The sequence below is a fragment of the Pongo pygmaeus genome, chromosome 16 (assembly GCF_028885625.2).
Source record: "Pongo pygmaeus isolate AG05252 chromosome 16, NHGRI_mPonPyg2-v2.0_pri, whole genome shotgun sequence".
NCBI lineage: Eukaryota > Metazoa > Chordata > Mammalia > Primates > Hominidae > Pongo > Pongo pygmaeus.
Window position 1 is genome coordinate 93667308 of NC_072389.2, and position 24572 is coordinate 93691879.

At 45.4% G+C, this 24572-nt stretch overlaps 1 protein-coding gene across 10 annotated transcripts in view; it reads right to left on the bottom strand.

Moving 5' to 3' along the window:
• NTRK3 (neurotrophic receptor tyrosine kinase 3) overlaps positions 1 to 24572 on the bottom strand; it is a 388853-nt gene that overhangs the window by 149544 nt on the left and 214737 nt on the right. For all 10 annotated transcript variants that reach the window (XM_054450812.2, XM_054450810.2, XM_054450811.2 and 7 more), the window contains one exon: positions 8949 to 9137. In XM_054450812.2, coding sequence (XP_054306787.1) covers positions 8949 to 9137 — 189 coding nt within the window. The remainder of the gene's footprint in view (positions 1 to 8948; positions 9138 to 24572) is intronic.

Below are 24572 nucleotides of genomic sequence, written 5' to 3' on the forward strand. Positions count from 1 at the left end.
AGTAGCAGCTGCTGCTGTTGCCTCTGCTACTGGTTCCAGGAAGGGCCCCAGCCTCCCAGACAAAGGAGCCCATTTTCCATATTTCATCTGCAAATCCATTATGCTGAGTTAAGTGGCTGGGAATAAACACCCATCATTACCCTATGCTAAGCGATGTTTGTTAGTATAGGTGACAGAAATCTATATCACGCCGATGCACTATTAATACTGCATTACGCACACGGGCTCTGTGCTCCCCACCACAGTTGGCAACTGGCCTGAGCAATTCCTCTTCCAGAAAAGGCAAGCTTCATGGTTAATTGGCCCAGAAGAAAAGGAGGAGATAAGCCGCTTGCACACTCTGATGAAGGAACCACTGGTCCCAGCTAAAGAGACAGTGCACAGATCTAGCCGTTCCAGCTTTGGTTATCTGTGCAGATGTTCTTGCCTTGTGGGCTGGTATGTTAGAGGGGAATGCATCAAGCAGTTTTCCTAGGGAAAGAGAGTGAGGCCAGGAACTCCACACTACTGCTCTGTAGCTAAAGAGGGATAAGAAAGGGTAGGTTCTCTGCTCTATCCCCAGGGCCTAACAGAGAGTGCCTGGTACTTAAGAAGGGATCAGTGCATGTTTGTTGACTGACTGAAGGAGTGAAAGAGGAAAGGAAGTTGAAGGGAAGCAACAGAGATGGAGTTTTGGCAATGTCATGAGAGTGAGGGGCCAAGACGACCCCAAGACAGAGCTACCAGATCAGCCAGGGAGGATGTAGGACAGATCTAGGAAAGAAACAGGAAGGGGTGACCAGCCAGGAGCAGCTGAATGCACACCTATAGTTTAAAATCTAGAAACTCATGTGGAAAAATGGATTCAGCATGGAAACCAGCTTGAAAGTGACATGTAGGGAAAGAGAAAGTGTTAACAAGACTTCTGGGAAAGTGAAAAGAATTAGGATGCCTGGAAAGGTAGGGTTCAGGGCTGAAATCATGGAGAATCACCCTGACAAGCTGCCTTTGAAATGCTGTGAAGGCATGGACACATTGGTTGGTACCAAGAGGTGCCAGTCTTTTAGTAAACATGGCAATTGGTCTTTGACCAATGACAGCTTAGAAGTGAAGTATGCTCACTATTAGTCAATGTGAATATCCAATAAGAATTACACAGTCATCAGTTACCAGTATGCTTTAGAGCAGAAGAGAGAAAGGTTGGTACAATCACACATGTGTGTGGCCACACACACACACACGCACAACACATACACTTCACCAGGCACACCAAGAAGGACAGTGTGCCTCCATAAGTGCCAGGAGACCCTCAGGCAGGAGCCGATTGGTGAAAGCCAGTCTAATGTAAAATGCAATGAACCTCACTTGGTATAACCATTCAGTTTTGCTATTTCTTATGAAGCTAAACATATTCTTACCATATGACCAGGCAATCATGTGTCTAGGTATTTACGCAAATGAGTTAAAAACTTATTTCCACACAAAACCTGCACATGAATGTTTATGCAGCTTTATTTATAATTGCCCAAAAGAGGAAGCATTGAAGTTGTCTGTTACAGGTTATGTCCCCCTCAAAAAAGCTAGGTCAAAGCCCTAACTCCCAGTGCCTTACAATGTAAACTTTATTTAGAAATGGAGTCACCGTGGATGTGATTAGTTAAGTGAGGATAAGGATGGGCCCCTAAAACTATATGTCTGGTGTTCTTATAAAAAGGCAGTCTTATGAAGACAGAGGGTTGGAGTGATGCAGCTGCAAGCCAAGGGATGCCAAGGATTCCCAGCAACACCACTAGAAACTAGGAAGAGGTAAGGAAGGATTGATTCCCCTATAGGTTTCAGAGGGAGGATGGCCCTGTCAACACCTTGATTTCAGACTTTGGGCCTCCAGAGCTATGAGATAAAAAATTTCTGTTGTTTGGGGCCACCCAACTTGTGGTATTGTATTCCGGCATCCCTAAGAAACTAACACAACGCTTTTCAGTAAGTGAGGAAATAAAAACTGTAATATAGCCATACAATGAAGTATTGCTCAGTGATAAAAATAAATGAGCTATCTGGCTCACGCCTGTAATCCCAACACTTTGGAAGGCCAGGGCAGGCAGATCATGAGGTCCAGAGATCGAGACCATCCTGGCTAACATAGTGAAACCCCTTCTCTACTGAAAATATAAAAAATTAGCCAGGCGTGGTGGCAGGTGCCTGTAGTCCCAGCTACTCAGCAGGCTGAGGCAGGAGAACGGTGTGAACCCAGGAGGCGGAGCTTGCAGTGAGCCTAGAATGCACCACTGCACTCCAGCCTGGGCAACAGAGCGAAACTCCATCTCAAAATAAACAAGTAAATAAAATAAAAAATAAAAAAATAAATGAGTGATCAAACCAAGAAAAGACATGGACGACCTTAAACATATATTGCTAAGTGAAAGAAGCCAATCTGAAAAGGCTACACACTGTATGATTCCAACAATATGACATGTGGAAAAGACAACACTATGGAGACACTTGGCCATGAAAGATCAGTGGTCGCCAGGGATTGAAGGGTGTGAGGGGATAAATAGATGGAGGACAGTGGACATTCTGGACAGTGAAATTATTCTGTCTGACTTTGTCATGGTGGATACATGACACTATGCTTTTGTCAAAACCCACAGAACTTGTCCAACACAAGCAGTGAACCCTTCTTAAATTGTGGCTTTAGTTAATAAAAATGTATCAATAGTGGTTCACCAATTGCAACTAATGTAACATAATTATGCAAAATGTTAATAACAGAGAAAACTGTGGTGACAGGTGGGAACTTAAAGGGAATATGTGGGTGCTCTCCGTACTTTCTGAAATTGTTCTGTACATCTAAACCTATTCTAAAACTGTTCTTTAAAATAAATAAAAATTAACCCCAGGGCCGGGTATCACCTTATCTGAAGGCAGTCATGGCCCCTCAAGAACTTGATTCTATGGAGAATTCAGAGAGGGGTAATAAGTGCCAACAGCCAGACCGAGGTTGGCCCAGCCTCATGACTTCAGAGGTCTTCAGCCAACCCTGAACACCCTATACAGGGCTGTCCTTATCCTAGAAACAGAAGAATGAGCCTCTACAAAACAAAAGAAAACAAAAGAACTGTCCTTAATAGGTTGCTTCCCTTACCTCCAGCCATGCTGAGTTATCTCAATCACTAGAAGTCTAGGCAACGAGATTTGATAGGGGAGGGATGGATGCTGGAGTTAGCGGGTCTGAGTTTAAATCTCAGGCTCTCTCTTGTATGATCTGGAACAAGTCACTTAAGCTCTCTGAGTCTCAGTTTCTTTAGCTATAAAATGGGAGTAGCAGCTCCCCCTCAGAGAGCTAGTTAAAGATCACATAAGAAAAAAAACAAAACACCAGCCCAGTGCTTGCTCTAAAGAGCCTGTTGATACAAATCAATAACATTTTCCTTTTCCTCTCTGTGAGTTTCTTTTCTTTTCTTTTTTTTTTTTTTTTTTTTTTGAGACAGAGTCTCGCTTTGTCGCCCAGGCTGGAGTGCAGTGGCGCAACCTCGGCTCACTGCAAGCTCCGCCTCCTGGGTTCATGACATTCTCCTGCCTCAGCCTCCCAAGTAGCTGGTACTACAGGCACCTGCCACCACGCCTGGCTAATTTTTTTGTATTTTTAGTAGAGACGGGGTTTCACCGTGTTAGCCAGGATGGTCTCGATCTCTGGACCTCGTGATCCACCCGCCTCGGCCTCCCAAAGTGCTGGGATTATAGGCATGAGCCACCGTGCCTGGCCCCTCTCTGAGTTTCTAGAGAGCCTGGGCAAGGAGTCATCCGACACATCTTAGTTAGCACCTTATTTGACCCTAGTTCCATGCTGTGGTTTCTGTAGAAAATAAATAATTATGACACTAGGAATAAACTCAAAGTCGGGTTTGGGAAACAGGACATGTATATTTGAGAAACGACAAGCTGACCTATGATTTGGCTCAAAGTCATTCAAGACTGGGGCATGGCACTGACTAAGCTATGGGTTAGAAGGAAGGAAGGAAAGGTCCCATTGGGATAGCATGGGGCTAGGAAGAATTCACAAGAAGTGAGAAATGAAAGAGGTGTTAAAAGATGAACAGGGAGTGGAAGGAAATGAGAGGGAGTGAGGGTGGGGAAGGAAAATGGGCATTTCAAGGTAGCGGCTGGAGGTGTGGGATTGATGATCTGGAAAGAAGGAATAAAGGCGGGTGAGTCATCAGCAGAAAGCTGAAGGAGAGAGAAAGACAGGAAGGGAGGGAGGGAGGGCACAAGGTGCTCTGAGTGGTCCTGCAGCAGGGGGCGCCATCCCACGTCTTGGGGTTCAGCTATGGTTGGCCGTGAGCCCATGAGGGTGGAGACCATGTGTCTCTTGTTCCCCAATGTTTCCAGTGCCTAAAAGAAAGGCTGACACAAACCCTCAATAAACATGGATTAAATAGATGAAAGGGGAAAAATCAGCACAGTGGAAAGTGACTCGGAGGCTAAGGAGGAAAGGAAGCTCAAAGGAACATGGTCAGGTTTCGCAAAGTGATCGTGGATGGAGAGTGGAGGGGCTCCTGGGGAAAAAGAAACAGATGGACCTTCAGGACAGAGACCTACAAGAGGTGTGGCGATGGGCAGAGGAGCAGACAGACACTACCTCAAGGGGGAGAAGAGAGTAAAGGGCGGGCTGACCAGGATGGAGACAGGCTGTCTTTGCAGACCCAGACTGGGAAGGCTGGGAGGGGATGACTCCGGGAAGATGGAGATGCTGCTTCCTCTGAGACAGGGACAACATGGGAGCAAAGGCTGACATGGACACCCAAGGACAGAAGGACGGGGCGGAGGCAGAGGGAGGAAACTAGTTGCCTCTCCCCAGATGGTCTCTGTTTTCTCAACCAAGAGTATGGGTTTGGGGAGAAAAGGATGAACAGAGAACCCCGTTCATCCTTAAGATGAACTGAGAAGCCTTTCAACTGGCTTATGGGAAAGGGCCAATGTGTGACCCCTGAGACAGCAGCAAGCGGTCCAGCCCTCATCCATGAACAACTTACTGCAGTCCAGAGCTGCCACACGGGTGACAAAGGTAACTGAGGGTCCAATGTTGCTACAAATAACTTTTAGCTTCTCCCAAGTGACCCACCTGGACTGGTCCCTTGACATCTTATTCTGTCAGACCTGGCCCAAAGTCTAGGGTCCTCAGCTGTGTGACCAGAGGGCTGTATCCATTTCCTGATGCTCTCAAGAACCAGAGGGCTATACAAAAATAGTGAGGGGGGCTTTATTAGGCTTTGGGTTCTGTATACATTGCCAACTAGGAGCATCTTTATTCAGCTCTTTCGGAATCCCTGGAAAGGCTAAATAAATGCAGAATAAAGACAATGTCAAATTCAGAGCCCTTGTTGGGAACATAGGTGTGGGGATGCAAGCATCTGATAAGGGATTGTACCAGGTGATCTCTAAATATCCTTGCAGCCTGACATGCTAGGAAAAATGCTATGGACAAGATTGAAAGCAGATAGAAAGTGAGAAGCAAGGAGAGGACCAGCATCCTAATCATTTCCATCGGAAAGATTCCACCATTTATAATAAATACATAAGTACAGAAAGAAAAGCACATTTGTGCTTAATCCATCACTGGGGGGATGGGGAAATAAGGCCTGAAGTCAGGTAGCATTATGTTCGTGCAATTCCACCCCACATTACACATTTTTAAATGGGACAAAGAAGGGAATCAGAACGAGGAGACCTCCTGGGGGATTCACAATGTGAGCATTTTTATTCTCTTAATCTTGTGGTTCTTGCCATCCCCCCAAAGGAGTGACCCTGGCCTTATCTGCCGCACCATAAATACTCTCCACTTATTTATATGCCAAGATGCATGTGGCTTTAATTATTTATGATAGTGTCTCATCGCACACAGGGATGTGTCTTGGAGTCTGTTCCCTCGACTGATGAAGTCTTGGTTAATCAGAGACCTGCTGCCAGCTCAGCCAGTAAATCTCTGCTGAGGACTGGCCTGGGCCCCCTTTCACCCTGTCTGTGTGAGTCACCAAAGGATTAGCAGAGGGAGGATTAGACAAATGCAGCTACAATGCTCCTGCTCATTGTCTGTCATGCCACTCATGTTTTCTGAAAACAATTAGGAGCCATTCACTGTCTATGGATAGAATAGAATGTCCTACTTCTCTAAAAGGGCTACTTTCCCCAGCATCAGGGGGTTCTGATGATCTGGAGTCATCCCATGATTTTCCTCTGATAAGGCATTGTTTTCCCCTGCTCCTTCAAGTCTCATCAATAAACCTGCTGCCTTCCCATTTTCACCAACCTTTTCTTGTTTACACTGAAGAACTGTCTGGATCCTGAGAATAGCCACTTTGAATCACAAATCTAGAGGGCTCTAGAAGGAGGACTTCCTCCACACTGTTGGCCTAGTGTGATGAATCCTTGGCTATGCTTTGTTTTGACACCAAACGATGCTCACCAGGCCCCATAGCTCTCTCCATGGCTCCCAGGCTTTCATGGGGACACTTATTCTGATGGCCCAGAGGAAACTTGCCTCCAACACACCAGAGAGTCATCCCATCTGGCAATTGTGCCAATAACCTGGTATCAGGAGCTTCTGTGAACAGATATGATCATGAGATCATATTCTGCACCAGGAATCCAGAGCTTCCACTAAAGAGGACAGAGGGATCCTCATTATTCACAGATTCTGTATTTGGGAATTCATCTACTTTCTAAAATTTATGTGCAACACCAAAACCAAGATTCAAGGCACTTTCATGGTCATTTAGAGCCATGTGTAGAGTGACAAAAATGTGACTCTAGGGGCACGTTTCCAGCTGAGGCTCAACAAGGAGATATCTGCCTTCTTCCTTTTTTAAAAAAAATCATTTATTTTAATTGGAAAAAAAACCCTGTCATCTGTCATATTTATCACATACATTGTTTCAAAATTCTTGTTTCAGCTCTCATACTGTAAACAACTACCCTTTTTGTGGTATATTCCAGACCACATTATTTTACACTTTTGTGCTTGTTGCTAGTGACTGTGCAGTTTGGTAGGGCCCCCAAGCATCGTTCTGAAGTATTGGCTAGTGTTCCTTAGCTCAGGAGAGCTGTGATGCGCCTCACAGAAAAAACACATGTGTTAGATAAGGTTTGCTCAGGAAGACTGACGGTGGACATGGCCATGAGTTCAATCTTAATGAATCAACAATATGTATTAAATAAGGTGTCTTTAAACAGAAACATATGACAAGATTATATACTGACTGGTTGATAACATGTGACCCGAGGCCCACAGGAACCTAACCTCGTGTCTTCCCTAGGAGCAATGGTTCAGTGTTCACTAATTCAGTGTTCACTAATTCAGTGTTCACGGCGATTTCACAGAACACAACTGCTACAGATAATGAGAACCAACTGTATATTGAACATGGCAATGTCTAGGTCTCTGCTCAAATACCAACAGCACCCTAGAAAACTCAGTATCAACCCTAGACTGAGCTTGGACCCAGCTATCACCATAGAAGGTACTTCCTCCCAGCCTTACCCAGGCCAGTCCTGGGGTGAGCCTGATCTGAGACAGGAAATTTGGCCAGAGGTGAACTAATCTTTGTTCTGTGCTTCCCATGGTTTATCTGAAAGACAGGTATCTCTCTTCCTTGCCCAGCCCTGGTTCAGAACCCAGGTGTCCTTTTTCTGATACTGACAGGGAGCATCTGATACATACTGAGACAGATTCTGGAGAACACCCAAGGTTAGTAGGCAAATGATGACCTTATGCTGACTCAAGCCCAGTCCCTCCCACTGTGACAATGCTCTCCTAAAACTCAGAGCCAGGGAAATGAAGCAAAGGCTGATGGGGGTAGCCCAGTGCCCACTCTGCTGTAGGATGAACCAGCAGGAGCAGCAAGAGTTCTGTGAACTACAAAGACTGTGCCCCAAGTACAGAGAGCTCCGCCCAGGGGCTGAGCAAGACCAAAAAGCGCCTGTTCCTAGGCCCACCCTGCAACCCACTGAGACATGAAGAGAACCCACTGGCAGGAAGCCTGGGGCAGCCACCCAGAGCCTTGGTATTCCTGTCTGTAAGGTGAGGCCTCAACCTAGCCGATCACTTCTGTCCTTTCAGCTCTCAGGCAGACATGGGTGTCCCTATTCTCCAGGAGCTGCTGTGCTCTCTCTTGATGCAGTGGATCATTTCCTGAGGGCAGGAAGAGTAGGAGGAGCGGTGTGCCTGAGTGTTGCTGGGCCCAGATTGAACCTGGGCACACAGCAGGAGGAACCCTGCTGGATGGACAGCCAAGTCACTGAGGCTCCAGGAGCTGAGAGGGGGCCTAGCAGGGCTCAGCAGAAGGACAAGGAGAGGGGTTGGAACCAACAGGAGTGGGGAGATGAGAGGGAAACAGGTGCCCTGAGCCATCTGGTCTGAGTGAGACATCTGCAGTGGGGAGGTGAGAGTTCCTAGCACTGGGGCTGTGATCTGATTCTCAGAAAGTGCACACTTCGGGGCACTGAAGGGGCAGCTAGAGAGATGTTTCCATTCAAAGGTACTCACCGCCCTTTATTCCCTTCCCCCTCATGGAGGCTTGGGTGGAGGTTCTGGTGAGCTCAGGGGCTGCTGTCTAAACAGAGTCAGGTTATGTTTCCTAGTTACACAGGCCAGGTCTAGAGAGAAGAACAGCCTCACTGTGTCTCCTGCCTTATTGGGAGCACCTCTCAGCACCCAGGGTCCTGCTGAGCCCAGGTGAAGAAAAAAAGGAAGCAGATTCAGACCCACAGGCCCCCCTTCCCAGAGGAATCTGGTCCCGGGGACTCCTGGCTCAGGCTATTCTTCAAGTTTTGAGACAAACAGGGAGGGTCTCTTAGAAAGTGGGAGGTTGGCAGGTAGCAGGTCACCCTAGAAGGTTCCAGAACCCCAGGTACATGGTCTATCACCAACCACCCTCCCCTCCCCAGGAGGGAGAGCATTCCATCCCAGTACTTACACGTGTCCGGCTTGTGGCAGTTGTGTCCCTGACGGAAGTACTGGGGGTTCTCAATAACAGGGATGCGGGTCATGCCGATGACCACAGTGTCGGGCCCGGCGTCCAGCGACGAGGGCGTGGTGATGCCGTGGTTGATGTGGTGCAGTGGGCTAGCTGAGTCTTCCTCACCACTGATGACAGCCACGGGACCTGCACACACCAAGAGAGATGCAGGACCTGGTGACATCACATCCGGTCAGTTCCCAGCCCTGTCCACAGACAACCCCCAACTACTGTTCCCATCACAAACATTTTCTTTTTTTTTCTTTTGGGGGGTGTGATTGATATATATATATTTTTTCAGTTGTTTGGGTTTCTGGTATATTTTAGATATTAACCCCTTATCAGATATACATGGCTTACAATTTTTTTTCCATTCTATAGGTTGCCTTTTTTTTTTTTCTTTTAAATGAGATAGAGTCTCGCTCCATCACCCAGGCTGGAGGGCAGTGGTGCACTCTTGGCTCACTGCAACCTCTGCCTCCTGGACTCAAGCGATTCTCATGCCTCAGCCTCTCGAGTAGCTGGGATTACAGGCACCTGCCACCATGCCTGGCTAATTTTTGTATTTTTCATAGAGACAGGATTTTACCATGTTGGCCAGGCTGTTCTCAAACTCCTGACCTCAAGTGATCCACCCACCTCAGACTCCCAAAAGTGCTAGGATTATAGGTGTGAGTCACCATGTCCGGCCCACATTTTCTTTATTAGCAAAATCCACTGGAAGCATATTCCTCGAATGCTCTGTATTCTGAATTCAGAGAACCACCCTAAATTCTCTCTCTTGAGAATCACTCACCTATCAAACCATGGAAACAGCTGCAAAATCAAAGTAAATTTAAATGGCCCTGGCATAAATTATTTTCACTTTCTCCCAAGTCCAAATTAGTTCAAAATAAGAGTTTTAAATACATTTATTTTCTTATGTAGCAACAATAGGATTTTAAAAATGACCTAGCAGTAGTGTGCACCCTGCACCTCCTCTTCTAGAGAGCTTTAACAATGGCTGATGCTGGATTTCATCCCCAGAGGTTCTGATTCCATTGGTCTGGGGGTGCGAGCTGGACATCAGATTGTGAGAGCTCCCCAGGTGAGTCCCATTTACAATCAGGATCAAGAACCTCTGATGAGTGTCTCAAAGACCCAGAGCCTCTCCAGCTGGCCACCAGACTCCCAGGGGAGTATCCTGTATCTTTTACTGCACTCAGCCATCAACCCTCCCTAGTTCACAGGGAGATAAGCCCGTTGTGGGCCTGGACCTAAGCTGAGCCAAGTTTCACAAATGACAGTAACGAAGCTGCATCATGATCTCCATACCAGCAGCTGGGCCAGCTGTCCCACTCTTGAAATATCCACATTGACCCAATGGCTTCAAAGAACATCATTTGTGTCTTCACCAACCCCAGTTTCACTCCCGCTTCTTTCTAACCCAAAGAAGAAATCCAGTAAGGACATACAGTTACTCAAAAAGCCCAAGATGGCAAAGATAATTAACGCTGCAGTCTTGGTAGAAGAATGGTTCTGTTTGGTGCTGTGGTTCTCCCATACATACAAATAAAACTCCTGTAAAGTGAATTAGCTGTGACTGTTTGTGGCTTCATACAACTGGCGTTTTAAATGGCTGCTTTGCTAGACACACAGTCCCCAGACAAAGTGCCTGCTGTGATTTGGTTTTGCAGCTTGAACAATATTTCCACTGCAGAAATCCATTACATCTTACTGAAGGTTATGGAGAGAATATTTCCCATCAAATAGCGAGGTGAAGCACCAATGAGGCAGAACTAAATGGGAGACTGGTAAATGCAAACGGAGGACCCTGAATTCCACTCCATCAGCACAGACAGGCTTATTCCAATCCATGACAAATATCCAACTGTGTTTGGAGACCGTGTGGAAAAGTAGCTGTAAGTGGTTGCCCAAATACTCACAATAATCACTTGCCTTGCAAAAAAGAAGCCAGTTCCTGAAAACACCTTGTAAACTTTCTGAAAAACTTTACAGCGAATTCCAGTTAAACAGGGAAAACTAAGCACTGGTTTTTATCCTCTTTCCCTCCTCAAACATATACTAAACATTCCCTCTACTAAAATACAAAAAAAAAAAAAACTCAAAAAATATGTGTGCACAAAGAGAAAGAAGAAGAGAGGTGATAAGAGAAAATAAGATAGTTTAATAATATTTGGGAATTTAAAAAGTCAAAAGAGGAAAGAGGCAAGAGGAGGAAAGAGGAAAGAGTTGAAGAAGAGATGACCAACAGGACTGCAAGGGGAATATTTGCAGGCATCCAATTCTGCTGGAAAGGATCACTACGTGAAAGGACAAGAGAGCCAGGAAGGCTGAGGTGGAGTGAGGCTCCAGGCGGGAACAAGGTGCCCCCACCATCACCTTGCTCCCTTCCCACAGGACTCTAGTGGTTTCCCCAGAGACATTGAACCCAGAAGGCTCAGGGGAGGGCTGGGATGAAGCATGAAGCTGAGCCCCTTCTTCCTGCAACCCTGCCTCCCCATCACCCCAATCTCATCTCATACCAGCACACTGCAAGAGATTAGAGAATGCATCTCTGGATGAATTCTCTCAAAAAATACCTCTCGGTATGGACATTTGGAGATCTACCAGTGGAGAGTCAAGTTCATTCTGTGATCATGCCACAGTGAAACCTGCCAGTTGGCAAGCCCTACCCACGCACACAAGGCAGAATCGCACTAGCTTTCTAGGGCTCAATTCTTAAATAAGAAGAAGTAGTCAAGATCACCAGGCACTTCAGCAAAGCTCCGGCATGGGAGAGCACAAGACAAGTAGACAATCAGCGACCTGCAGGAAACAGAGGCAATGCAGGAAGCAGAAGACTTTCTAAAAAAAAAAACTACTAATATCCTCAGAGATGTCAGTGAAAACACTGCATCTATACAAGCAAAGCAATATTTAAAACGCGAACAATTCGTGGGTAGTGAAGAGTCCTTGGAAATTACGATCATCAAAATTTTAAAGTTAAAGGAGAGTGGAAGATAAAGTCAAGAAATCTTCCAGAAAATTAAACAAAGAGGAAAGAGGTGGTAAATAAAAAAGGAAAGATAAAAAAATCAAAGGTTTGATAAAGAGATCCAACATCTAATTAAAAGAAATCCCAGAGAGAGAGAAAGACAGTGAAAATGAATATGGATAGAAGAGATGAATGGAAAACTAAAAAACTTATGGAAATTTCACCCAAATTACCCAGTTTCCAGCACAATTAACACAAGTGCACAAATATGAATGTATGTGCATATACACGCACATACACACACACACATATATCAAGGCACACAATTACAAAATGCCAGAGCCCTGGAGATAAAGAGAAGATGCTAAGAGCCTCCAGGCAAGAGGGATACATTTATAAAGGAACAGCAATCAGAAAGACAATGGAAACATTCTCTATAATAATACCACTATTGTTATTGTACAAAGCAATTCCTTCAACATTTGGATGGGCAACTTTTTAACCTGGAAATCTACACCTAAAAAAAAAAATCAATCTACTGTAAGAGCAAAATAAAAGTATTTGCAAATGTGTTAAAATTTGCCTTGCTTGTCCCCGTCTTAGGATGCATCAGGAAGAGGGATGTCAGCAAAACAAGGGGGCAAGCAAGGAAAAGAGGAAGCTAGGGATTTAGTATCAAAGAGAGGCAGTCTCAAGCCACAGGGCTGCGGGAAGGAGGTGTCTGGAGCGAGAGATTACAGAATACAATGATGAAGACAGGATCCATGCCCAGGCTGTCTTGTTTACTCCAAAGCTCAGAGCCTTCACTGCAACTACAGACTACTTGCTTTATTAGAATTGTAGACCACGGAATGCAGGAAGACACAAAGACCACACGCAACAGAAGTTACGCCTCCAACCCTGCCCCTTTCTGTTCTCAGCATTATAGGATGTGGATGGTTATAGTGACATGGAGGAAGGACACAGAAGAGGGAGAAGTTTGAGAAGATACTACATTGAGACTTAGACCTTTTGTGAAGGCTGTTTCTTTGAATCTGCTCACATAAAGTCCATAGATAGCAAGTAGCCAACGAAATGTTCCAAGAGCCTGGGATATAAAACAGTCTCCACCTTCTCTACCTTATTTGAGGATTTGAAAAAGCTGGGGTAAGATCCACAGATGGAAGTGTTCTGCCACAGACTCCCAAGCCATGGGAAGGAATAAGATCACCCAGGAAGATCTGATAGAGATAAAATAATAAAGCCAGACATCAGAGCCCTGGGGACCCCAATACTTAAAATGTGGGCATTAGAAGGGGAGCAAGGAGAAAGAGAACTGCCAGAGATATGGAAGGAAACCAGAAAAGGATACTGTCTTAGAATTCAAAGGAGGAGGCCAGGCGCAGTGGTTTATGCCTGTAATCCCAGCACCCTGGGAGGCCAAGGTGAGCAGATCATGTGAGGTCAGGCATTCGAGACCAGCCTGGCCAACAAGGTGAAACCCAGTCAATACTAAAAATACAAAAATTAGCTGGGTGTGTTGGTGCATGCCTGTGATCCCAGCTACTAGAGAGGCTGAGGCAGGAGAATCGCTTGAATCTGGTAGTCAGAGATTGTAGTGAGCTGAGATGGCACCCACTGCACTCTAGCCTGGCCAACAGAGCAAGACTCCCTCTCAAAAAGAAAGAAAGAAAGAAAGAAAGCATTCAAAGAAGGAGAGTGTCTAGAAGTTCAAGAGACACATACACTGAGGACAAATAGGATTAAGCTTGAAAATGAGCCACTGTGTTGGAAAATGTGTAGGCGACCTTAATGAGAGAAGTTTCCATGGAATGTTAAGGAAAAGTCAAATTATAGTGAGTTGAGGAGTTAGTTGGGGAAATCCTGATGATTGTAATAATTTTTATTATTGAATACTTCCTACACATCAGGCTCTGTAAAGGTAGTTAATCTTATAATGCCTCTGTGACATTGGTACCATTATTTTCCCCATTTTAAAGACGGGGGCATTACAGCACAGAGCAGTGACCTGCCCAAGGACAGATGCCTAGCAAAGAAGTGGTGATGCTGGAATTCAAACTCACAGTCTGGCCCCGGAGCCTGTGCTCATAACCCTCTGCCAGCACTGCCTCCCTGAAAGTGCAGACTGTGGGGAAAAGAATTTATGCAAAGGGATACTTGATCAATTCTGCTACATTATCCTCCTCATAAGCAGCTGCCTTCAATTGCAGCTCCCCAAGACCCTTTTTAAAGATGTTCCTCTTGAGCCTTGAGAATTGGGACGGGAGTGAGTTACCTCATTAGACTCACCCAGATAGATTACAGATAATTCATCATGTCTTCTTCCCAGCACTGCTGAATGTTCCTATTAAGCTATATCCACAGCAGAAGAGAGCATCACACCATCAGACATTTGCCCTATTCCCAAGGCCCTCTTACTCACCTTTGCTCTTCCATAAACTACATTCCTTAAAAGAAAACCCAATAAAAAGCACATAGGCCCATCACTTCAAAGGATGTAAGACGAAGCCTCTGCAACTTGCCCCTGCCTGCTTGTGTCTGAGTCCAGCAGGGCTCCTTATAGGGCTATGGCTGGCACTGGGTCAAGACGAGTCTTCCTTAGACAGGGCTGTTCTAGGTATGTAGCAGCCCTAGACCTGGGCATGAAAAGCCAGTCTCAGCTTCATCAGCCATAACAAATGCACCACTCTGTGGAGGATGCTGATCATGAGGGAGCTGTGCATGAGTAGGGGCATGGGGTAGATGGAAAATCTCTGTACCTTTTACTTGATTTTGCTGTGAACCTAAAATCACTCTAAAAATAAGGTCTAAAAGACAAAAATTTTAAAATATAAAAAAAAAGGTCAGTCTCCCCACAAAACACACACACACACATTTCCAAACATCCCTTGTGGTGACGGAGCTGTGCCAGATTGAGAACCACTGATAGAGACACCAACATGTTACTCCATGAAACTCTGGCCAGTTCTCACACCACTTGCCTCAGGGGAAAACTCACAGACCTGTAGCCCTTCTAGGGGAGGAAGAATTTGTTCTCACTGAGATTGTTCTCACCTTAATAACCACAGTGAAGAATTTGTTAAGATACTGAAGGAGGGAAAAGTAATAGGGGGAAAAATACCTCAACTGTCTGGGCAGCTTTCTTCTATTTTCTTGAAGCTGCTGAGGTGGATGGCAGGTCAAGAGGAGTCAAGCTTTGATGTCTACTGAGCCCTCAACACATACACACACACACAGCCCGCCTACTACCTGTTATCGGCCTCTCTGCTGTCACTAATCCATTCCAAATTACATAATTACTTTGTTATGCAACACTAATAATCAAAAAGAAGAGAAACATTCTCATAGACTTTCTAGTAAATGCAAGCTTTGGAGAGAGACCCTCAAGGGAACAGAGGTCTGCACAGACTCTCAATATCATATTATTCTCTTCTAAAATTGGTGCCTTGTTTTTTTCTTCAGATCCACAGTGGGTTTTATTCTTCCAACCATACCATAACAGAACCATTGGATAATTGGAGAAACTCGATGGCCCTGACAGGTGTCTTTCCCCACTGAATGGTCCATACTGTCTGTCCAGAGGCTTTTCCTCCCCTCCCTGTTTTCCACAGGGGAGAAATGAGGGTGTAGAGCAAGGAATGGCTCCAATTCCATAAACGGTTTATTCCAAGTTGGGATTCAGGTTCCCAGATGTTTGAAATGCTTGCTCCCCAGTCCGTAAAGAAATATCACTTGAATATAAATTTAATTTCCTCAGCAAGGCCATTTTTATACTTTCTGCAGAAAGGATACACCAGCAGTTTTGCCATGAGAGTACACCGAACAAAGGAGACAGGGTCATTTATAACCTGACATGTCCACCCTACTGCTGTGTCCGGTTTCCATTGGCTGGAATGGGACCTCACATTCTATATTTGTCCTGATTGGCTAGCAACTTAGAACTTTTGAAAAGAGGCAAAAGCAGAGGAGAACAAAGGAAGGAGGAAGTAAATTGTGAAATGCTGAGAAAGGTTAAAACACCTTCAAATAAGGAAGATGAATAGGCTATGACCTAATGCTTGCTTGGACCAGTATAAGCATGCCAGGGCAAATATTTAGGCTAAATTGTGGGAGCTAAGAACATAAAGTACATTGATTTCTTTATTATGGCTAGCAGATATTTAAGAATGTTAGCACAGGACTTTGAATAAATTTTGCTTCTAAGAGAAGTTACTATTTATTCCTAATTAGATGGGGAAGAAAGTCTTTGAAGAAGAACCTCTACTTTACTTTTTACACAGAGAAAGCAAAACTTTCTGATAGCAACAGTGGAGAGAGAACTTCACTGCAGTAGCATGAACTTTCACCCAGGTGGGCTGAGCCCCAGTCCCAAGAGAGGAGCCTGGGACAACAAGTCACCATGAGGACCTGTGGGTACACCACCATTCTGCAGAAGCCTTTGGTGACTCCAGGGAAAGTTTTTCTCAAGGTTCATAATGCAGAAAGAGCGGGGGAAAGAGGTGGGTCACAAAAAATGAAGGAGGAAAAAGGAGCGGCCTCCCAGGGAATACACTGACACATCAATACTCACTCCCTCTTTCAGATCAGGGGAAAGACTGCCTGGGAATCATTTTCTCAAATGCCCTACTGTTGGCTCTAAAACTCCTTTCTCTTCCAGCAACTCTATGACTTACAGAGCATTGACAATTCTCAGAAATGTGGCACCAAGAAAATCCAGCCACTGGCCCAACCCTAGGGCATTTGCCCAGCCAACGTGTAGAAGTGGTTCTTCTCCAAATTCTGAAGGAGTGAAAGAACCCCAAGGATGCTGGGATCCCTGTGGTTTACAAGAAAAGGGAAGATGGAGGGAAAATAAAACTGACATTAATTAAATACCAACTACATGCCAGATATGTTGCTGGGCACTTTGTTCTCATCTCATTTGATCCTCAACAACTACCATCATTCTCATTTAATCAACAACAAAACCGATCCTCAAATGAGTTTAAGTCATTTTCAAAAATCACCTAGTCAGGAAGTGGTGGAACCTGTATTTCAAGCCATTTTGTTTGACTCCAAAGTTCTGCCTCTTCCCACCAAACTACCGATTTTCTCAACAGTATAGCTGACACCAAGTATTTTTCACAAACAGAGAGTGCTTGGTGTGAATACATGAGCCTATATACAGAAGGCGAGATGCCAGCTCCCCTGTGACTGGGGCTAAATCAGTGCATCTAGGGATGGACTGCCAAATATTTTCAGGGTTGGACCAGCCCACATAAAATAGTTCTGGGCTGACAAGTCCAACAGATAGACTTAAATTGTACAATTCCAACACCAGAATCGATTTCTGTACTCCTTCCTTTACACTTGTACTTCCTTCCAAAGTAGGGTTGGGGGGTAGCAATCTCACTTCCCAACTCAGAAAGCCCTCTTGGGAGCTGTGGTAAGCATGACTGCTATTTACTGAGTATATCCAGGCACTCACTAGGACTGCAGTTTTGTGGACCACCTTGAAGTTAAACAGTACCCCCATTACTTTCTTTGGAATGAAAAGTGAGCAGAAGTGAGGATGCATCACTCCCACATGGAAGCTTGAAGATCCAGTGTGACTTGTCACATTCCCTTTTTCCTGGGTTGGCATTTGTGGAAGCATGAAACAGAACCCCACTCAGCCCCAGTCACTCAGTGAAGCCAACTTAGACGCAAGGGCTCCCGCCAACACCTGGCGCAGCCATGGTGACGTGCGAAATGCCGCACCATTGTTTTAAGCAGTTGTGATTGGTGGGGGTGCTGTCTATCACATCTCCACATTTACCAATGGTACTTTAATTTCTTCATTCAGACACTTTGTGTGCTTCACACCATCTTCAGCAAGTCTCCACAGAAGTCCCTCAAGCAAAAAAAAAAAAAAAGGGCTGGGCTTGTCGTCCTTAATGATATAATCCATTTTAAATTGTCTCCTCCCCACTCTCTGTCCCAAAGTTGAGCTCAAATCTTCAATCTTCCGTTCCACAGAGTCAGATCATGACCACCTAGATCTGACTTGTGTAGCAGAAGCAAATAAGCCTGCATGGGTCTCATGCTTTTTTAATGTGTCAGAATGAAGCAAACAAGCCAACCTTTGGATTAAGAAAATGATTTTTTTAAAACCTCAACCTTTTCCTACTGATAGAAATCAAACACTGACATGTCCCTGGTGGGTGAGAGCTTCGCATCAACAAATCTGGGAGCAGGAACTCATAAAACGGAATAAGTGGAAGCACAACAAACACAATTAAAAATCCAGCCATGCTCAGAGAGGGATTCCATTTACTGTCTCATAAAAAGAGCCTGGTCCTCAGAGGCAAACAAAAGAAAATCAATTTCTTAATTTTTATTGTCAGATGTGGGACAGAGGCCAAGTGAACACGGGCTGTGCTCAAGAGCAGACCTGAGGACTAGTCATGGCCTTCTGTTCCTAGACCTGTTCCCCTGGGCCCTCCCCTCTCTGCCTCCTCCAGCTTCCAGACAGACTCTGCCCTCTGTGGTCTCCGGGGCACATGGGGTCCTGCAGGCAGCACAGCAAGATATGCCCTTCACACTTCTCCGCTCCTCTCCCTGAATCATTTCCCAAAAGATAAGCTTTATTCTCTGGCTCGAATTCCCTCCCAGCCTCTTACAGGAACCAACGGCGTTCTTCATGCCTCGCAGCATTCATAGCTTGGAGGTATCACTTGGCAACAGAAAATGATGTTGCTCATCAACCAGCCCAAGAACACGCACTTAAGCAAGGGGAAGGCAGGATGGGTATTTGGACTCGGCTTCCCTTACCTCCCTTAATCATCACCACAACCCTGGGGGTAGATCCTCTTATCCCCAGTGATGTAGTTGAGGAAATTCAAGCTCAAGGCTTCATAATTTGCCCAAGGTCACACAGTTCATAAATGGTAAACAGATCCATGTCTATCTGACTTCAAAGTCTGGGCTCATTTCACTGCAGCACCATGCTGCCCCACCCTCCAGTATTGTTTTTCTAACAATAGGACAAGACAGCCACATTCTCCTTCCCACTCCCAACCTTTACTCTCTTGAAATTCATTTGTAAGAGAACTGGCTTTGTTTAGGAGAGAAGCCCATGACATTTCCAGTAAACTTCAAACCCACAACTGTGGCACAAGGATGTAGCTGTCAGGGGCAACCAGAAATTCATAGCACAGGAATGGCCGGCAGCAAGGGGTCTGAGAATGTCAAAACAAGCATCCTGGAGGGAAGGCACATGCCATCAGACTTCTCCAAAGACTCTTTGTACAGACAGTATTTCAGACCATCCCAGGCATCAACAGGAAGTGAGTAGTTACCTTCTGATTGCACATATAAGGTGACTGGAATACAAAATGTTGGGTTTTTGGTCCGAGGCCCCATAAAGAGATCATAGTTCAAATTTCAACATGTCTAAATTCAGTTCTAGCCACTATGGCTAGCTAGTGTTACCTCAAAATAGAGACATTTATTTTCCCTAAAGATTTATCTGTAACTTTCCCCCAACTTCCTAGGGACTTTTGAAGACTGGGAGAAAACATCACTTGAGGTCATGCAGTGCCAGGGGCTGCCACGTTGAATCGCTATAGTCCTCATGCCTTCACCCACTCACATCATGTCCCTTTTGGCACTTGCATTCTCTTGGCACCAAGACCAAGAGAATGAGAACCCAAATTCCTGAGGGCTAAGCCCAAATGCCTCTGACTTTACGGAGGTCACAAGAGGGAAATCTAATATCTAAAACCCCACTAGGTGATCCTGGATGGCTTCAATATGACGTTCTTTCAAATTAAAGTGAGGCACAATGAGTTAGAAGAGAGAGAGAGAGAGAAAGAACTGATGCAGAGAAGAAGAAAATCCTTTTCTGGAGGAACTTGGGGTCTTATAGGCACTGGCTGATATAAGACTTCCTAACTAGATATGTTACCCACAGTTGTATGGGTCTCATACACTGCAATAGGGTATCCAGGGTACGTCTGAAGAAAACTCTTTTCCCAGTATTTCTAAGTACACATGGAGTGATACCATGGCATATCGTCACCACCAGAAAAGTCAGAGTGATGATCTGAAATACCTGTGCAGTAAAACACGATAATAATAGCTGAGGTTTACTGTCACCTGTTGACCAACACTGGTCACTTGTTGGCACTGTGCTGGGCTCTGTGTGATCCTGTCCAATGCTCACAGTGGCTCAGTGAAGTGGGTCCTATAATTAGAGTCAGAGCAGTTAAGCAGTCTGCCTAAGGTCACACAGCTAGTAGGTAGCAGTGTCATGATTCTAACTGGAGCTGTGGGATTCCCAAATCTATGTTCTTTTCTTTCTTTTTTTTTTTTTTTTTTGAGATGGAGTCTCGCTCTGTTGCCCAGTCTGGAGTGCAGTGATGCGACCTCAGCTCACTGCAAGCTCCACCTCCTGGGTTCACACCATTCTCCTGCCTCAGCTTCCTGAGTAGCTGGGAATACAGGTGCCTGCCACCATGCCCGGCTAATTTTTTTGTATTTTTAGTAGACACGGGGTTTCACCGTGTTGGCCAGGATGGTCTCAATCTCCTGACCTTGTGATCTGCCCGCCTCAGCCTCCCAAACTGCTGGGATTACAGGAGTGAGCCACCAGGCCTGGCCCAAGTCTATGTTCTTAATCCCACCTGCCCCTGCACCACCACCGCCTCAACCTACATAATCATACGGCCAAAAGCACTAGGTCTAGAATGAACACACTTCTGAACTATAATGCACCTAAATCAAAGATGCTGAAATGAGGCCTGAATTTACAGTTAGCGAGAAACCACGAAAGTCCAACGTCTTCTTCCAGGCCATTCTGAGATTGTGAACTCAATCCCACACCCTGAGAATCCTGTGTGCTCACACTCAGCTCACCCTGGGCTTGACACAGACCCTATCATCTTATATCAGACAAAAAGGTATTTTCCCCTTTATTAGAAAATATTCGCTGCAGCACCATGCTGAGTTCCACAAGCCCTGAAGGTACTTCTGCTGGGGGCTGTGCATGCCCTGCGGGACCACAGGCCCTGCCTTTGCACAGGGGATGGACTATTGCAGGTGCTTCTGGCCTCCTGTAGCCTCTTGCCTAGTGCTCACTGGACCAGGTGTTGGCACCTGCCCATCTTAGTTGGCACATCTCCCAGGCCCAGCTCTCTGTTGAGGCACAGTGTTGCCTCCAACTAGAATAGTACATCCAAGTCTCAGGACCTATAATAGGAGCCTGCCACCCTGTGTCTGTGGCAAGGATATCTTGTGGACAAGCCACAGAGCAGTCCTTTGACATTTTACTTCTGGAAGTTGTGCCATTATCCAGTGTTATAATTTTCATCAGAAATGTACACCCATAAAAAGGAATAAGTAACCCATCTGCATTTGAACCCATCCTGCTGTTAATTGTCCTGGGGTCAACACTGGCCCATCTCCTTACTTATCTCAATTCAAGTTTCTCAGCTGATCCTAAAATTCTCTAGATCATAAATCCCTACAAGGCAAGGACTCTATCCTGGATATCTCTGAATTTTGTTGAGTCCCTAGTAAAGTCCCTTTAAGACAGCAGGCAATTACAAAATATATGTTGCCCCAAGTGCTACCCCAGACATTGGTAAGCATTGCCTCTCCAAAGATATGAGCCTTCCTAGAGATGCCATAACAACCACAACAAAACACAAACTAGGTGACTTAAAAGAACAGAGTTATTCTCTACAGTTCTGGAGGCTAGCAGTTGGAAATCAAGGTACCAGCCGGGCCATGCGACTCTGGATAGAATCCCTCCTTGCCTCCACCAAGCTTCTGTTGGTGGCTGCAAATCTTTGTCATTCCTTGGCTTGTTAATACATCACTCTGACCTCTGCCATCATGTGGCCTTCTCCTCTCATCGCATGGCATCTTCCTCTTTGTGTGTGTCCGTTTCTGTGTTTCTTCTCCTCTTTTTACAAGGCCCTCAGTCAAATTAGATCAAGGGCTCACTCTATTCCTGTATCACTTCATCTTAACTTAAATCTTAATTCCATCTGCAAAGAAGCTATTTCCAAATAAGGTCACATTAACAGGTACTAGTGATTAAGACTTCAACATATCTTTTTGCAGGACACAATTCAACCCACAGCACCATGTGTCCCATATGCCTAATCTTCAGCACCCAGGCTGGAGCATAAGCAGCAGGCACAGGGGATGAAACAGCATTATAAGGATGGTGATAGATGTGGAGGAATCTCAGGCTCTGGGTGAATTGGGAGTTCAATCTACGGGCATTTAATCTCCCAAGAGCAGCTCCCCAGGAACTGTAGCAATATGTACCCTCTAGAATCCCTGAAAGTGACCTACAGACTATAGTTCATGATTCATGCCACACCTTCCAGACTGGCCGTTCCTGCCCATGTGCTCACCAAATACCTCCTCCTGTGCTGGGCCCTGAGCTAGGGACTAGAAAAGGGGAGAAAAAAGACACAACCCCAGCCTGAACAGGTCTCCAGGTCTACAGGTGGGACACACAAATAAACCAACAGAGATGACATGTAGGAAGAGCACCATGTTACAGGTGCACTCAGGACATGAGGCAGCACCTGAGACAGTTATCCAGGGGAGGACAGAGGCAGGCAGTGCAGGGAAGGACATCTCACCTAGCAAACACATTAGCCTGTAGCTCTACCTGCCCACACCCTTCATCCTTGTCCCACCCCAGAGGACTTGTCTAGCCTCCTGTTCCACAGATCCTCTCTGTTTTCTCGGTGGGGGGGGTCACCTTCATGGCACCTTGAACCTTGGCTGCTGTCTCTTCTCCCCGCACACCTGGACAGCAGCCGGGCAAGGGCCCCAGCAGCCTCTATTAATCTCTTGGCTCACTCATCCCTTTCACAGACATGCCATAAAAATGATATAAGCATTTCATTCGAACAGCGCTGCAGCAGGAATGGCGAGGGTACAGGGGGTCGATTGATTTCCAGCATGTGCAGGTATAAACGCAACACCAAAATCAATTGAAATAACACCGCATCAGTTCTGTGATCTCTTCCCTCATACGGCACGCTTTATATACTGTAGTACCTGCTCCTGTCTACATGCCTGCCCTGACCGCCCTGCAGCGGCTCCGTGGGCAAGGCTGACAGCTGACACCCACAGGGCCATGTTCTCTAAGCCCCTTCAGTCACACAGGGAAAGGCAATGAGGTTCCATGCATGCCCACCAGCAGATCCTCATAAACATACCTGAAATCCCATGTGCACTCCCTGAACAAGAATGTGTATGAACTCACACATGAATTAGTACCACGTGGCTGCTCATTGAACACGTGTGTAAGGAGACTTAGTGGTCTGCATTTCTTCACAATTTTATGCCTTCTTCCATCTCACCAGATAAAATATTTCCATGAGTGATGTATATAATATACTTATGTGTAATATACCCAGGAATACTGAACACCCAAACAGAATACCCCAAAAATGTGTGGTGAGGTAGATACATGGTGGGGAGATTCTATAGTAGTGAGTTAGCCCTGGTACCAAGGGAAAAAAAAATCCAAAGATCTCGTCTGAAAATGCATAAATGCATATTCTTTTGAAATTTTGTGACTTCTCAGTCAGTTTATAGTATTATTCTTGTACTGATGTCTAGATCAGGTTATACTATTAAACTGGCCAATTCATTAAAACTCCTCACCTTCACAGTACCTCCTCATCAAAAGTCTGTTTCTTCATGCATCCATTAACCTAAAAATGGTTCCGGTAAGAAATTGAAGCCTGCCAAAAAGGGAGTATCTTGTCATTCAGTTCAGAGATGTCTGGTTCTATTAAAAGGAGGGTGACCACACATCCTGATTTGCCCAGGACAGTCTGTTTACCTGTTGTTCCAGCATCATCATTAACAGAGCCCCCTTTGGTCTGGATGAAAAATGATGTAGTAAGCCTAATAAAAAGTAATTTAGGCCTCCTGTGTGTGGGAGTGGAAGGTGGAGAAAAGATAGTCATGGGGGGAATCAACTGCTGTTTTGAACTCCAGACACTAGTGATGCAATATCACAAGTAAAGCAGTGAACCACCCTAGCCAACATGTCTCCATCCTAATCTCCTAAACTCCCTTTGAGGCAGTCTATAGAGGGGTCTAGTATGTATCCTCAGATTATCCATATAGGACACTGTCCTTTTTAGGGAGTCAATAAATATCATTTGATGACAATGATGCAGTCATTGATTTTCCACTCCCTCCTCTCCCTCTGTTCACTTCTCCCTGCCCCCTTCCTCAGGGTATAGGTCAATCAATCTTAGGCCATCTTGATCTACTTGGAAAGCTTAACTGCCATGAAGCTAAACCACTTGTCCTCTGGCTCCAATCTCTTAGAGAAATTAGTGCCAATGGAAGTGTCAGTATCAATTTCATAATGTTATTGGATGAAGGCAAGGCTGGGCAAAGTCCCATATTCCTGACGGGCTATCAAAGTGATGAGGATTATGGGTAAGGAGACAGACAGCTCTGACAGGAGAGGCAATGACTCAAGAGCAATTAGACTGACAAGACTATCTTTGAGCCCCATCACTTAATGCTGACACGGGTACATTCCCCACAGAGATGTAGAATGTGGGATGCAGGTTTTTCCTAGTGTCTGCAGG